The sequence below is a fragment of the Salvelinus namaycush genome, chromosome 11 (assembly GCF_016432855.1).
Source record: "Salvelinus namaycush isolate Seneca chromosome 11, SaNama_1.0, whole genome shotgun sequence".
Classification (NCBI taxonomy): domain Eukaryota; kingdom Metazoa; phylum Chordata; class Actinopteri; order Salmoniformes; family Salmonidae; genus Salvelinus; species Salvelinus namaycush.
This window is the reverse complement of record NC_052317.1, coordinates 11,978,222-11,991,541: the sequence shown is the minus strand read 5'-3', so window position 1 is coordinate 11,991,541 and position 13,320 is coordinate 11,978,222. Positions and strand designations below refer to the sequence as shown.

Below are 13,320 nucleotides of genomic sequence, written 5' to 3'. Positions count from 1 at the left end.
TATGTTGTCCTTGTTTTGTATTTCTATGTGTTTGGCCTGGTATGGTTCCCAATCAGAGGCAGCTGTCTAGCGTTGTCTCTGATTGAGAACCATACTTAGGTAGCCTGTTCCCAAATGTGTTTGTGGGTAGTTATTTTCTGTTTAGTGTGTGTCGTCACCTTACAGAACTGTTCTTTTGTCATTTTTTGTTGTTTTGTTCAGTGTTCAGTTGTTTAATTAAAATAATGAACACTTACCACGCTGCACCTTGGTCCTCTTCTCCTTCTCCCGACGACGTTCGTTACAATTGGTCTTTTGACCATTCAGATCAGCTCTGAAAAAGAGCTGCTGTGAAAACATCTTATGTGACTGGTCATAAAACCAATTAGGGAAAAAAAGATCAGAAGTGGGCTGCCTGTCTAAACGCATTCATAACGCTTTATTGGTACACACCAGTGGCAACCCGTCACCTGTTTAGCAAAAAATATATATATATACAGTACCAGTCAAAAGTTTGGACACACCTACTCACACCTCCTCAAGGGTTTTTCTTAATTTTGTACTATTTTCTACATTGTAGAATAATAGTGAAGACATCAAAACCATGAAATAATACACATGGAATCATGTAGTAACCAAAAATGTGTTAAATCTAAATATATTTTAAATTTGAGATTCTTCAAAGTAGCCACCCTTGCACATTTGTGGCCTGCTGGAGGTCATTTTGCAGGGCTCTGGCAGTGCTCCTCCTTGCACAAAGGCGGAGGTAGCGGACCTGCTGCTGGGTTGTTGCCCTCCTACGGCCTCCTCCACGTCTCCTGATGTACTGGCCTGTCTCCTGGTAGCGCCTCCAGGCTCTGGACACTACGCTGACAGACACAGCAAACCTTCTTGCCACAGCTCGCATTGATGTGCCATCCTGGATAAGCTGCACTACCTGAGCCACTTGTGTGGGTTGTAGACTCCGTCTCATGCTACCACTAGAGTGAGAGCACCGCCAGCATTCAAAAGTGACCAAAACATCAGCCAGGAAGCATAGGAACTGAGAAGTGGTCTGTGGTCACCACCTGCAGAACCACTCCTTTATTGGGGGTGTCTTGCTAATTGCCTATAATTTCCACCTTTTGTCTATTCCATTTGCACAACAGCATGTGAAATTTATTGTCAATCAGTGTTGCTTCCTAAGTGGACAGTTTGATTTCACAGAAGTGTGATTGACTTGGAGTTACATTGTGTTGTTTAAGTGTTCCCTTTATTTTTTTGAGCAGTGTATATATATATATTTTTTTTTTTCGTTGCCTGTTTTGCCTGCTATTTTGGCATTAATACGTGTCAAATATCAGTTTGCATACAAAGTAAAACATTTTAAAAAGCCGCATACAAACATGGTCTCTTTTTTTCTTTCTTGAGTAAGGCAGCTCCAAAATGCAGGCGTTTCAGCCTAGCTTTTCACTTAGGCAGAGAGATAGTGTTTTCTTGACCTCTACCACCATCTACTGTTATTTATGAGTACTGCTCCAACTATACAAATCATACATCAACCAATAGAGAGCGCCCTCTATGCGGAAGTAAAGCTGTCAGTGCGAGACAGGAAATTAACCCAGGAATTATTTTACTGTAAAAGGATCACAGACAGATTGCAGTATTCTTCTTTAAACAACAAAACATATCGTCAAAATGTCGAAAAATACTGATTCGAACCAATTCAGGAAGGTGGACGTTGACGAGTATGACGAGAACAAATTTGTGGATGATGAGGATAATGGAGAGAGTCAGGTCGGTCCAGATGAAGCTGAAGTGGATTCGCTCATCAGACAATATCCTTTTACATTGATTTGATTTACTAAGTGCACAGTTACATTTGATAAAGTGGCGTGAAGCCGATACAGATTTTCTCCAAAATGTTGCAATGCACAGACCATCTGGCAAGTCGTGGTATGATGTTGCAGAATCAAGTATATGCTTTTGCGCGTGTCACTTCAAGCCAGGGCGTGGTGCTCTTTTTTTCTTTTATTTATATATATATATATATATATATATATATATATATATATATGAGGAGAAAATACAATACACGTTGTGCAGTCAGATGTGGTGTTTTATTCAGTAGAAGTTTAGTGGTGGTGGTAGGCCTCATATTTTGTTAGTTACCTGAAGACAGTAATTTGTTTCAAAGCAGGTTCTGACAAATTGGGGGGTAAGAAGTGGATTCCACCAGTCAGTTAGTCATTGAGTTTCTGAAACATAAAAGCAACATGATTTGAAGAGGTGAATCAAGCTGACCATGACCGTCTCATCAGTGTTAAACTGTGTTGTCTCTGTCTGTTTTCCTTAACACTGTGATGCACAGGCAACCTGATGGAAGCTCTGCAGGCTGTGCTGAAGAATCCCCCAATCAACACCAAAAACCAAAATGTTAAGGTGAGCCTTCATTACAACACAATAGATCCGTTTTGAGCATTAATAACGGCCCCATGTGAAACACAACTTGCCTCTGTGTTCCTCAAAATACACTTTGAGCTTCCATCTCCTCAAAACTGAACTGTATAGTCTGTGGTTCACACATCATGACAGCATACAGAGTCGAGGCATGTGAAAGTGTGTACTTCCTTAGCAGAAGATACTAAAATGTTTGTGTGTGTGTTATAGGATCGTGCTGAGGCCCTGGTGCTTAAAGTGCTGAGCGCCTTCAAGAGTAGTGACATTGAGAAGGCTGTTCAGTCTCTGGATAAGAACGGAGTTGACCTGCTCATGAAGTACATCTACAAGGGTTTTGAGAAGCCTTCTGAAAACAGCAGTGCTACACTGCTGCTGTGGCACGAAAAGGTAAGACTTATCCTTATTGGTGTATGGCTGGAAGCACTTACAAGGTGTGTGGGCATGCTAAAGCCTGACCGATGATACAGTTGAAGTCGGAAGTTTACATACACCTTAGCCAAATACATTTAAACTCAGTTTTTCACAATTCCTGACATTTAATCCTAGTAAAAATTCCCTGTCTTAGGTCAGTTAGGATCACCACTTTATTTTAAGAATGTGAAATGTCAGAATAATAGTAGAGAGAATTATTTATTTCAGCTTTTATTTCTTTCATCACATTCCCAGTGGGTCAGAAGTTTACATACATTCAATTAGTATTTGATCGCATTGCCTTTAAATTGTTTATCTTGGGTAAAACGTGTCGGGTAGCCTTCCACAAGCTTCCCACAATAAGTTGGGTGAATTTTGGCCCATTCCTCCTGACAGAGCTCGTGAAACTGAGTCAGGTTTGCAGGCATCCTTGCTCGCACATGCTTTTTCAGTTCTGCCCACACATTTTCTATAGGATTGAGGTCAGGGCTTTGTGATGGCCACTCCAATACCTTAACTTGGTTGTCCTTAAACCATTTTTCCACAACTCTGGAAGTATGCTTGGGGTCATTGTCCATTGAAGACACATTTGCGACCAAGCTTTAACTTCCTGACTGATGTCTTGAGATGTTGCTTCAATATATCCACATAATTGTCCTTCCTCATTATGCCATCTATTTTGTGAAGTGCACCAGTCCCTCCTGCAGAAAAGCACCCCCACAACATGATGCTGTCACCCCCGTGCTTCGCGGTTGGGATGGTGTTCTTCGGCTTGCAAGCCTCCCCCTTTTTCCTCCAAACATATCGATGGTCATTATGGCTAAACAGTTCTATTTTTGTTTCATCAGACCAGAGGGAATTTTCCAAAAAGTACGATATTTGTCCCCATGTGCAGTTGCAAACCGTAGTCTGTCTTTTTTATGGCTGTTTTGGAGCAGGGGCTTCTTCCTTGCTGAGCGGCCTTTCAGGTTATGTCAATATTGGACTCGTTTTACTGTGGATATAGATACTTTTGTACCTGTTTCCTCCAGCATCTTCACAAGGTCCTTTGCTGCTGTTCTAGGATTGATTTGCACTTTTCACACCAAAGTACGTTCATCTCTAGGAGACAGAACGCGTCTCCTTCCTGAGTGGTATGGTATCTGCGTGGTCCCATGGTGTTTATACTTGCGTACTATTGTTTGTACAGATGAACGTGGTACCTTCAGGCGTTTGGAAATTGCTCCCAAGGATGAACCAGACTTGTGGAGGTCTACAATTGTCTTTCTGAGGTCTTGGCTGATTTCTTTTGATTTTCCCATGATGTCAAGCAAAGAGGTTTGAAGGTACCCCTCCCATTGACTCAAATGATGTAAAGTAGTCAGAAGCTTCTAAAGTCATGACATCATTTTCTGGAATTTTCCAAGCTGTTTAAAGGCACAGTCAACTTAGTGTATGTAAACTTCTGACTTCAACTATATTCTTGTGGGAAGCTGCTATAGACCACCAAGTGCTAACAGTCAGTGTCTGGATAATATGTGTGAAATGCTTGATACTGTATGTGATATCAACAGAGAAGTATCATTTCTGTGTGATTTAAAATATTTACTGGCTCTCATCAAGTTGCCCACTCAAGAAAAAAACTTCAAACTGTAACCAGTGCTTGTAAACTGGTTCAGGTTATCAGTCAACCTGCCAGGGTATTTACAAACAGCACAGGAATGAAATCTTCAACATGTATTGATCACATATTTTCTAATGCTGCAGAAATTTGCTTTAAAGCAGTATCCAAATCCATAGGATGTAGTGATCACAATATAATAGCCATATCTAGGAAAACAACAGTTCCAAAGGCTGGGCCTAATATAGTGTATAAGAGGTCATACAAGACGTTTTGTAGTGATTCATATGTTGATGATGTAAAGAATATTTGATGGTCTGTGGTGTGTAATGAGGAGCAACCAGATGCTGCACTTGATGCATTTATGAAACTACTTATTCCAGTTAATAATAAGGACCCATTAAGAAAATGACTGTAAAAACTGTTAAATCCCCTTGGATAGATGAGGAATTGAATATTGTATGGTTTAGTGGGATGAGGCAAAAGGTATGGCAAATAAGTTTGGCAGCCCAACTGATTGGCAAACGTACTGCAAATTAAGAAATCACGTGACAAAGCTGAATACAAATAAAAATAAACTATACTATGAAACATAAATAAATGATATAAAGAATGATAGTAAAAAGCTTTGGAGCACCTTAAATGACATTTTGGGGAAAAAGCCAACTCGGCTCCATCATTCATTGAGTCAGATGGCTCATTTATCACAAAACCCACTGATATTGCCATCTTATTTAATGACTTTTTCATTGGCAAGATAAACTTAGTGATGACATACCAGCAACAAATGCTGACACTACACATCCAAGTATATCTGACCAAATTATGAAAGACAAGAATTGTACTTTTTAATTCCGTAAAGTCAGTTTGGAAGAGGTGACAAAATGATTGTTGTCTATCAACAATGACAAGCCACCGGGGTCTGACAATCTGGATGGAAAATTACTGATGTTAATTGCGGACGATATTGCCACATATTCAATTTCAGACTACTAGAGAGTGTGTGCCCTCAGGCCTGGAGGGAAGCTAAATTCATTCTACTACCCAAGAATAGTAAAGCCCCCTTTACTGGCTCAAATAGCTGACCAATCAGCTTGTTAGAAGTAAACTTCTGGAAAAAATAGTGTTTGACTAGATACAATACTATTTCATAATAAATAAAATGACAACAGACTTTTAGCGTGCTTATAGGGAAGGCCACGCAACAAGCACGGCACTTACACAAATGACTGATGATTGGCTGAGAGAAATTGATGATACAATTATTGTGGGGGCTGTTTTGTTAGACTTCAGTGCAGCTTTTGACATTATCGATCATAGTCTGCTGCTGGAAAAACGTATGTGTTATGGCTTCACACCCCCTGCTATAATGTGGATAAGAGTTACTTGTCTAACAGGACACAGAGGGTGTTCTTTAATGGAAGCCTCTCAAACATAATCCAGGTAGAAGCAGGAATTCCCCAGGGTAGCTGTTTAGGCCACTTGCTTTTTTCAATCTTCACTAACTACATGCTTTGAGTAAGGCCAGTATGTCTATGTATGCGGATGACTCGACGCTATACACTTCAGCTACTACAGCGACTGAAATGACTGCAACACTTAACAAAGAGCTGCGGTTAGTTTCGGTATGGGTAGCAAGGAATAAGTTAGTTCTAAATATTTCCAAAACTAAAAGCATTATATTTGGGACAAATCAATCAATCACTAAACCATAAACCTCAACTACATATCATAATGAATAATGTGGAAATTGAGCAAGTTGAGGTGACTAAACTGCTTGGAGTAACCCTGGATTGTAAACGGTCATGGTCAAAACATATTGAAACAACAGTAGCTAAGATGGGGAGCAGTCTGTCCATAATAAAGCGCTGCTCTGCCTTAACAACACTATCAACAATGCAGGTCCTGCAGGCCCCAGTTTTGTAGCACCTGGACTACTGTTCAGTCATGTGGTCGGGTGCCACAAAGAGGGACCTCTGAAAATTGTAGTTGGCTCAGGACAGGGCAGCACGGCTGGCCCTTAAAAGTACATGGAGAGCTAACATTAATGACATGCATGTCAATCTCTCATGGCTCAAAGTGGAAGAGAGACTGACTTCCTCATTACTTGTTTTTGTAAGAGGTGTTGACAAGCTGAAGGTACCGAGCTGTCTGTTTTTAGAATACTAGCACACAGCTCGGACACCAATGCATACCCCACAAGACATGCCACCAGAGGTCTCTTCACAGTCCCCAAGTCCAGAACAGACTATGGGAGGCGCACAGTACTGCATAGAGCCATGACAACATGGAACTCTATTCCACATCAGGTAACTGATGCAAGCAGTAGAATCAGATTTAAAAAGCAGATAAAAATACACCTTATGGAACAGCGGAGACTGTGAAGAAACACAAACATAGGCACAGACACATGCATACACACACACAATAACATATGCACTATTTTTTATTTATTTTTATTTCATCTTTATTTAACCAGGTAGGCTAGTTGAGAACAAGTTCTCATTTACAACTCCGACCTGGCCAAGATAAAGCAAAGCAGTGCGACACAAACAACAACACAGAGTTACACATGGGATAAACAAACATGGAATAAACACGTACACATGGATTTTGTGTTGTAGATATGTGGTAGTGGAGTATGGGCCTGAGGGCACACACTTAGTGTGTTGTGAATTCTGTATTGTATAACTGCCTTAATTTTGCCAGACCCCAGGAAGAGTAGCTGCTGCCATGGGGATCCCTAAGAAATACAAATGCTAATTGACTGAACATTCCAAATTTACCATGGCAATCATGCGTGTAATATTACTATGCAGCCAGCGATCCGCAGTATCCAAGGTACAGCATCCTATCAACTGCGCTGCTGCGCTTATAGTCTATGGCGGGCCTGCGCGTCAAATCTTCAACAGCAGTCAGCAGATCTCATGACCCTCTGCCCTGTTTTCCCCAACTCTTAAACTAAGCTTCAAATCCTTTCAAGTAACGCCTTCAATTGGAGCAAGGTACATAATGAGTCAAACAAGCACTAGGCCTAAAACATAAGCAACAAACGTGAGCTGGTAGATTAGTCAGCCTACACGGGAGAGGGGGGGGATTTACTCTCCCAGTTTTGATGTGAGTCTTGCGCTAACGGACATGCAGGACCATCCCTAACCTACAGGCCTACTGTGTTTTTTAAAAATAGATATGGATAAGATGGGTTCATGGTAGGTGCAGTTGGTAGGCTCATGGGTCCTGTGTGGCTCAGTTGGTAGAGCATGGCGCTTGTAGGTTCGATTCCCACAGGGGACCAGTACGAGAGAAAAGTATGAAGATGTAGGCACTTTGATAAGAGCGTCTGCTAAATGATGTAAATGTAAAAATGCCTATCAAAATATTTAGTCGTAAATAGAAGTGCCATGGTCCCAAGGGAAATAGGCCTATGGCAGGAATATGAATTGATATTAATTTAAATATTGTACCTGTAATGCCCCCCGGACAAAATAAATAAACACATTGGTCTCAAAGAAATGAAGGAGGTTTTTTCTATATCCAGAGACCAAAAACCTGAACAGATGAACACATTTTTTATTTGCAGATGGGGGGAATTGCATTGCAATTATGCATCACTATAGTCATTATATTGTAGGCTTCTGTTTTTAAATAGATAGGCCACGAAACCATGTTATTCATATCAAAACATGCGACGCCTACACACGCAGCAGCGACTGGGCATGTCGCACATCTCACTGACTTCATTAACGGTCCAGAGAGCAAGTGCCTACAAAAACGGTAGCCTACAACACGTTTTTTGAGACTGTTGGCAGAGACACAAAAGCTGACCAGAGAAACACACAGGCTATTTGATTAGCAGGAGGGAGGAATAACATTGAATCAAAATCTAAATTTCCAATGGGTGCCTCAAGCTGCTAATATAATGCTGTTATTTGCATTCACTGTATTCATACGGTGTGTGTGTCTTTCTGTATGTGTTCTAGGCTCTCTCTGCTGGAGGAGTGGGCTCCATCGTGAGAGTGCTCACAGCCAGGAAAACTGTGTAGGGCTTGTACTGGACCTGACTGATTGCCGCTGGGACCACTCACTCAGGGGATGTGCTGGCACTGGAAACCCCAGGGCGTGTATTCATAAAGCGTCTCAAAGTAGGAGTACTGATCTAGGATCAGTTTAGCCTTTTTAGATCATAATGAATAAGAATACATGGACACTCTGAGACGCTTTATGAATGTGGGCCCAGAACTGGTTTTCTCTACGCTTGAAGGAAGCTCGCAGACATCGGACAACCTGTCTCAAATGGCCCCTTCGTAGTCCTAAAACGCTTCACGATATTCGATCGGAATCCAACGTTTGTCAAATGTTTTGTTGTTGTCAAAGAAGAGGAATACTTATATTGTAAGATTTACATCATCGTAACGTCATAAGGATGACATGTCATTTTCGAAGTTAATATTGTGCTATCGTCATGGTGGGTAGGATGGCACAGTAAAGTAAGCTTTCATTCCCTCTAATGCAGAGACCAGTTTGTGTGTGATTATGCTGGAACAAGTTAACCTGGTCCCAGATCTGTTTGTCATCTATAGCCAACTCCACTGGGCATTAATAATATTCAGCACTAACAGATCTAGGACCAAGCTCGGAACAAGTCCTGGAATGTAGTGATGGAGTGATGTTATCACATGTTCCTGGACACATGTCTCAGAGGGCCTCTTCTTTTCTGTAACCTATTTACAAGTATAGAAAAATATCCGAATGTCTTGGTAGAGTTATTGAGGGAATATCATGTTCCTTTCGAACAAGTGTAAACATTCTGAATCAAATGACCAAATGCCTTATTGAAATATTCATTTTTTATATATATGCTGTATAGGACATTTCTGGATTTAATAAACAAACATCTTACTATTTTTTTGTAGGTTTTTTGTTCTGAAATTTTCACATTTCTTAAATTTCAAATACGAAAGTTTCTCTATGAAAAAACAAGACAATGGAAAATGTCTATGAAAAAACTGCCAGAAAAAAACCTGACATGCCACTCAGTGTGTTTTGATTGCTTTCTTCTCTTTATTCATATACTGGTATCTTGCAAAGGTTCATTTTGCATTTCTTCCCTGATCGTTGTTGTCATGGTAACCTGCGAGCCGCCACAACTGACCCAGGTGGTAGATCACCCAGTCTCATGAAGTTCGTCCTAGATCACCGGTCCGTCTGCCATCCAGTCATGAAGGAGGATCTGCTCTAGAACAGGCCTCTTGGTGGGGTCCTGCTGCAGACAGCAGTTGATCAACGCCTTACACTCTGTACCATAAAGAAAAAAATGATAGGATGGTGAGTTTGCCTTTGGGTCTCTCTTTTATATATTTTTTTGTCATTGAGCACCATTTTATGTATCCATAACCACATCCAAATACATACCCACGTTTACCAACACAAACTCTTATTTTCTCTTTTAAATGGTCTATTGCTCTTGCCTCCCTCCAGCTCACCCTCCCTCCCGCTCACCTTTAGTCAGGCCCTTTTTGAAGCGCAGGCGGCCAGCAATGATATCAGCCTCCTTGTTGAAGGGCAGACGGCCACACACCAGGCCGTAGAGCAGTACCCCCAGTGACCAGATGGTGGCGTGGCGGCCCTGGTACACACCGCTCAGCACCCACTCTGGAGGACAGTACTCCTCTGTGCCTGAGGAGGAAGGGGGGAAACATTAGAATAAAAAATAAAATAAAATCTTTACCACTGGTCATGTACATTAGGGCACACTGACAAAATGTTTTAAAACAGTAATGAGCGCTTCTTATTGGACAAGTTTAGATAGTACCTCCCCGTGTCCCTCAGTTGCATTTCGTGCCTACTGAACATAATAACCCTGACCAGCCATTCTCCTGTTTTGTCCTACCTGAGTAGTCTCTGTAGGAGGATTCTCTCAGAAGGTCTCCACAGCCAAAGTCAATGAGCTTAACCCGCAGGTTGTCCGTCTGCACCAGTAGGTTCTCGGCCTTGACGTCTCGGTGCAGGACCCCTCGGTCGCGGCAATGCCGAACAGCCAGTACCACCTGTAATAACATAATATATGCCTCTTAACAAACAGTGGTTAAGTAAAGTGTGACTAGAGATATTTGTGTATGTGATCCCTGTGGGAAATGAACACACAACCTTAGCGTTTCTAGCGCCACGCTTTTACCAACTGCGACACAAAGGTCTAGACCCATCACCTGTATCATGATGATCCTGGCCAGACACTCGTCCACCCGGCCTCCCAGCTCCTCGATGAAATCAAACAGGTCCATGCAGGGATAGGGTCTCTCCAGCACCAGGATGAAACGCTCGGCCTCCTCGAACCAATCCAGCAGGCCCAGCACGTAGCAGCAGGACGGGGGCCGTGAGACGATCTGCATCAGGGCCACCTCCAGGGGCAAGGCACTCCTCTCTCCGGGCTGGAGGTGAGAGGGGTGGGGAAGTTGGAGAGGTGAGGGGGAGAAATGGGGTGCAAAGGTTGAGAGGGGGGTTGCCATTAGATGAGGTGTTCTCCACAGGTGAGAAGGCGAGTGAGGAACAACAACAACAAGCGTTCCATTTATTGAGAGTAAGGACCGACAGAACCCCCAACCAACCGTTTACCAACGGAGAACGCAAGAGGCCCGAGCCAAACCGAGACCAAACCCCAGTAGGAGCGTTCTTGTCTTCTTAGACTTACGGTACTTGCAATTGCGTCAACTAAAACAGGCTACTTACAAGCTTTACGTATGGCTCGGCCATTCCTCTGTTCACATACTTTATGGCCACCTGGGGGGGAAAAAGCAACACGATATATTCATATAGTAGTGTGCTTTCACTTCTTGCGTTATGTGAATATTGATAGATGAAAATTCTAATGTTTACTCCTATCCGTTAACTTACTACGACCAAAATTAGAATTCTATAACCAACTGTTAAAAGCTTCACCTGTTGGCCGTCACTTTTGCGCATGGCGGCGTAGACCGCCCCACATCCTCCTTTACCCAGCATGCTCCCCAGTGTGAAGAGAGCCTCAAAGCTACCTGCAACAAAGTTACGCATGAGAGAGAGCCCAAATCATCAAAGATTAGAAATAACAAACTCAAGATTAGATACTGATTCATGTCATATCCAAATACTAGTTCTTCTTTAGCCTGGTCCCAGATGTCTTTGTGCTGTCTTGCCAGCTCCTGTGGTCATTGTCAGGCCCATGGCAAGACAGCACTAACACATCTGGGACCAGGCTAATTCGTCTGCTGAAATGATACTACGTGTAGTCTGGTCTTACTGGGGTTGGGTCCAAGATTAAAGATACTAGAGTCTGAGGATGAAGAAGAAGAGGATGATCCTCTATAGTTGTGTAGTGGGTTCTTCAACTGGCCTCTCCTTAGTCGGGTTAGATAGTGAACAACGATGGGTATCTCTGGACTAGTGTTTCTATTGTTCTTATTCCTCTTCCAGCCCTCCCTGGACCACACCCTCTCCACCAACTCCTCACTGCTCTCCTCCTCCTCTCTGGCCCTCTTTCTTCTCTTCCGTTTGGTGTTATCATCACGCCATCTCAGGTTTAGTCCCTTACTATTGTTCACCAACCCTCCTCTCCCTCCCTTCAGTCCCGAGCAGGAAAGAACTGCGCTCTCATTTTCCTCCTCGTCTTCCTCTTCCTCCTTGACTTCGTTCTGTCCTCTCAGGGTTTCCTCTTTTCTCTTCCTCCCTCTCTCTCTAATGGCAGCAGCTTCTCTCTCAAGCTCAGCCTGCCTATGTGGAGCTGGGGCTCTGGGCCTGAGTCTATAAGTGTACGTTAAGGCTGGAGTGACCTGTCTTCCTACTGTCTCACTCTGAGAAGGACTTCTGCTGCATGTCTCACTTCGACTTCTGCGTCGGCTCAGGAGCGATCCCTCCCCCAGGTCCTTGGCTTTGACTCTCTCTCTGGACTTCAGTTTGATCATGTTGGGCCTCATGCATGGGTTCTTGGCTCGGGATGGACCGGGAGAGTCCTTGTTGGTGGGTTCGCTCCTACTTGGTTTTGGTTTGGGTCTGGCTCGGCCTCTAGCGTTCTCTCTTGGTAAATGGTTGGGTGTTCTGTTGGTCCTTACTCTCAACAAATAAGGGAATGCTTGTTGTTGTTGTTCCTCCTCACTCTCTGTCTCCTGGGAGTGACTCTCCCTGACCCTCAGCCCTGATATTGCTTCAAACAGACAAGCAGCTTGCTTCGTCGCTCTTCTACTTTCTCTCTCCTGTCTTTCTCCTTCACTCTCTCCAGATGTCTCACTCTCACTGGCAGAGCCGGAGCTGCTGCTGCTTCCTTCCTCTTCTTCCTTACTCTCATCACTCTCTCCCTCCCTCTCTCTGCAGCTCCCAGGAGATTGGTACCTCTCGATCTGGGACCTGCGTCTCCTGATAGGTTTGGCTAACCTCCTGCCTTGGGGAGAGTTTCTCCTTCTTCTGCACCTCCCCACAGAGTCGGCCTCCAGCCTCTTACGGGGAGAGCATTTCATCCCATCTCTAGAGGCGATTAGTGGAGGCCTGCGCCTCCTCACAGAGTTGGCATCCATTCTCCTGCGCTGTGGCTGGGGAGAGTCTCTCCTCTCTGTTGGCTCAGAGGCTCCTGGTGGGTAGGGGCAAGCCGGAGTCCCACGCTTCCCTCTCCCCTCTCTCCCCCTCCTCAGCACTTTCAGTGAGTCTCTGGCCATGGAGAGAGGTCTCCTGAGACCCCTACGCCTCCCACAGACTGGCAGGGAAACAGAGTACCACTAAGTTTTTTCAGACAGAAACAATCGCCTACCGTATGTTTTCCCATTATAATCTAATAATATGCTTGATTTGTAGCCCTCGCCTCTTTAATGGCACAACTTTGATTATCTTTAAAAGAAAAGTTCATTCAGACAGGGTTGACCTTACTA

The 13,320-nt window shown here is 43.4% G+C and overlaps 2 protein-coding genes across 2 annotated transcripts; one reads left to right on the top strand and one right to left on the bottom strand.

Moving 5' to 3' along the window:
• The first annotated feature begins 1,547 nt into the window (after positions 1 to 1,547).
• Positions 1,548 to 9,331, top strand: LOC120055516 (actin-related protein 2/3 complex subunit 5-like). The gene is made up of 4 exons (XM_039003381.1): positions 1,548 to 1,796; positions 2,328 to 2,400; positions 2,629 to 2,805; positions 8,410 to 9,331. Exons 1-4 carry the CDS (start codon positions 1,657 to 1,659, stop codon positions 8,470 to 8,472), a joined length of 453 nt encoding a protein of 150 aa, XP_038859309.1. The 5' UTR covers positions 1,548 to 1,656; the 3' UTR covers positions 8,473 to 9,331.
• Positions 9,332 to 9,617: 286 nt separating this feature from the next.
• Positions 9,618 to 12,366, bottom strand: LOC120056281 (serine/threonine-protein kinase pim-3-like). The gene is made up of 7 exons (XM_039004528.1): positions 12,285 to 12,366; positions 11,366 to 11,460; positions 11,156 to 11,206; positions 10,636 to 10,857; positions 10,320 to 10,476; positions 9,929 to 10,105; positions 9,618 to 9,724 (listed from the first exon to the last, which is right to left on the bottom strand). Exons 1-7 carry the CDS (start codon positions 12,364 to 12,366, stop codon positions 9,618 to 9,620), a joined length of 891 nt encoding a protein of 296 aa, XP_038860456.1.
• Between the last annotated feature and the right edge of the window lie 954 nt (positions 12,367 to 13,320).

What these genes read in the sequence shown, in the direction of transcription:
- LOC120055516 (XM_039003381.1), top strand. Translation starts at nt 1,657, where the DNA reads ATGTCGAAAAATACTGATTCGAACCAATTCAGGAAGGTGGACGTTGAC. An exon ending in GTGGATTCGCTCATCAGACA is followed by an intron (nt 1,797 to 2,327) that starts ATATCCTTTTAC and finishes ACTGTGATGCAC; the next exon opens with AGGCAACCTGATGGAAGCTC. An exon ending in TGCTGCTGTGGCACGAAAAG is followed by an intron (nt 2,806 to 8,409) that starts GTAAGACTTATC and finishes TATGTGTTCTAG; the next exon opens with GCTCTCTCTGCTGGAGGAGT.
- LOC120056281 (XM_039004528.1), bottom strand. Translation starts at nt 12,366, where the DNA reads ATGATCAAACTGAAGTCCAGAGAGAGAGTCAAAGCCAAGGACCTGGGG. An exon ending in GAGCCGACGCAGAAGTCGAA is followed by an intron (nt 11,461 to 12,284) that starts GTGAGACATGCA and finishes ACTTTGTTGCAG; the next exon opens with GTAGCTTTGAGGCTCTCTTC. An exon ending in CCGAGCCATACGTAAAGCTT is followed by an intron (nt 10,858 to 11,155) that starts GTAAGTAGCCTG and finishes TCTCACCTCCAG; the next exon opens with CCCGGAGAGAGGAGTGCCTT.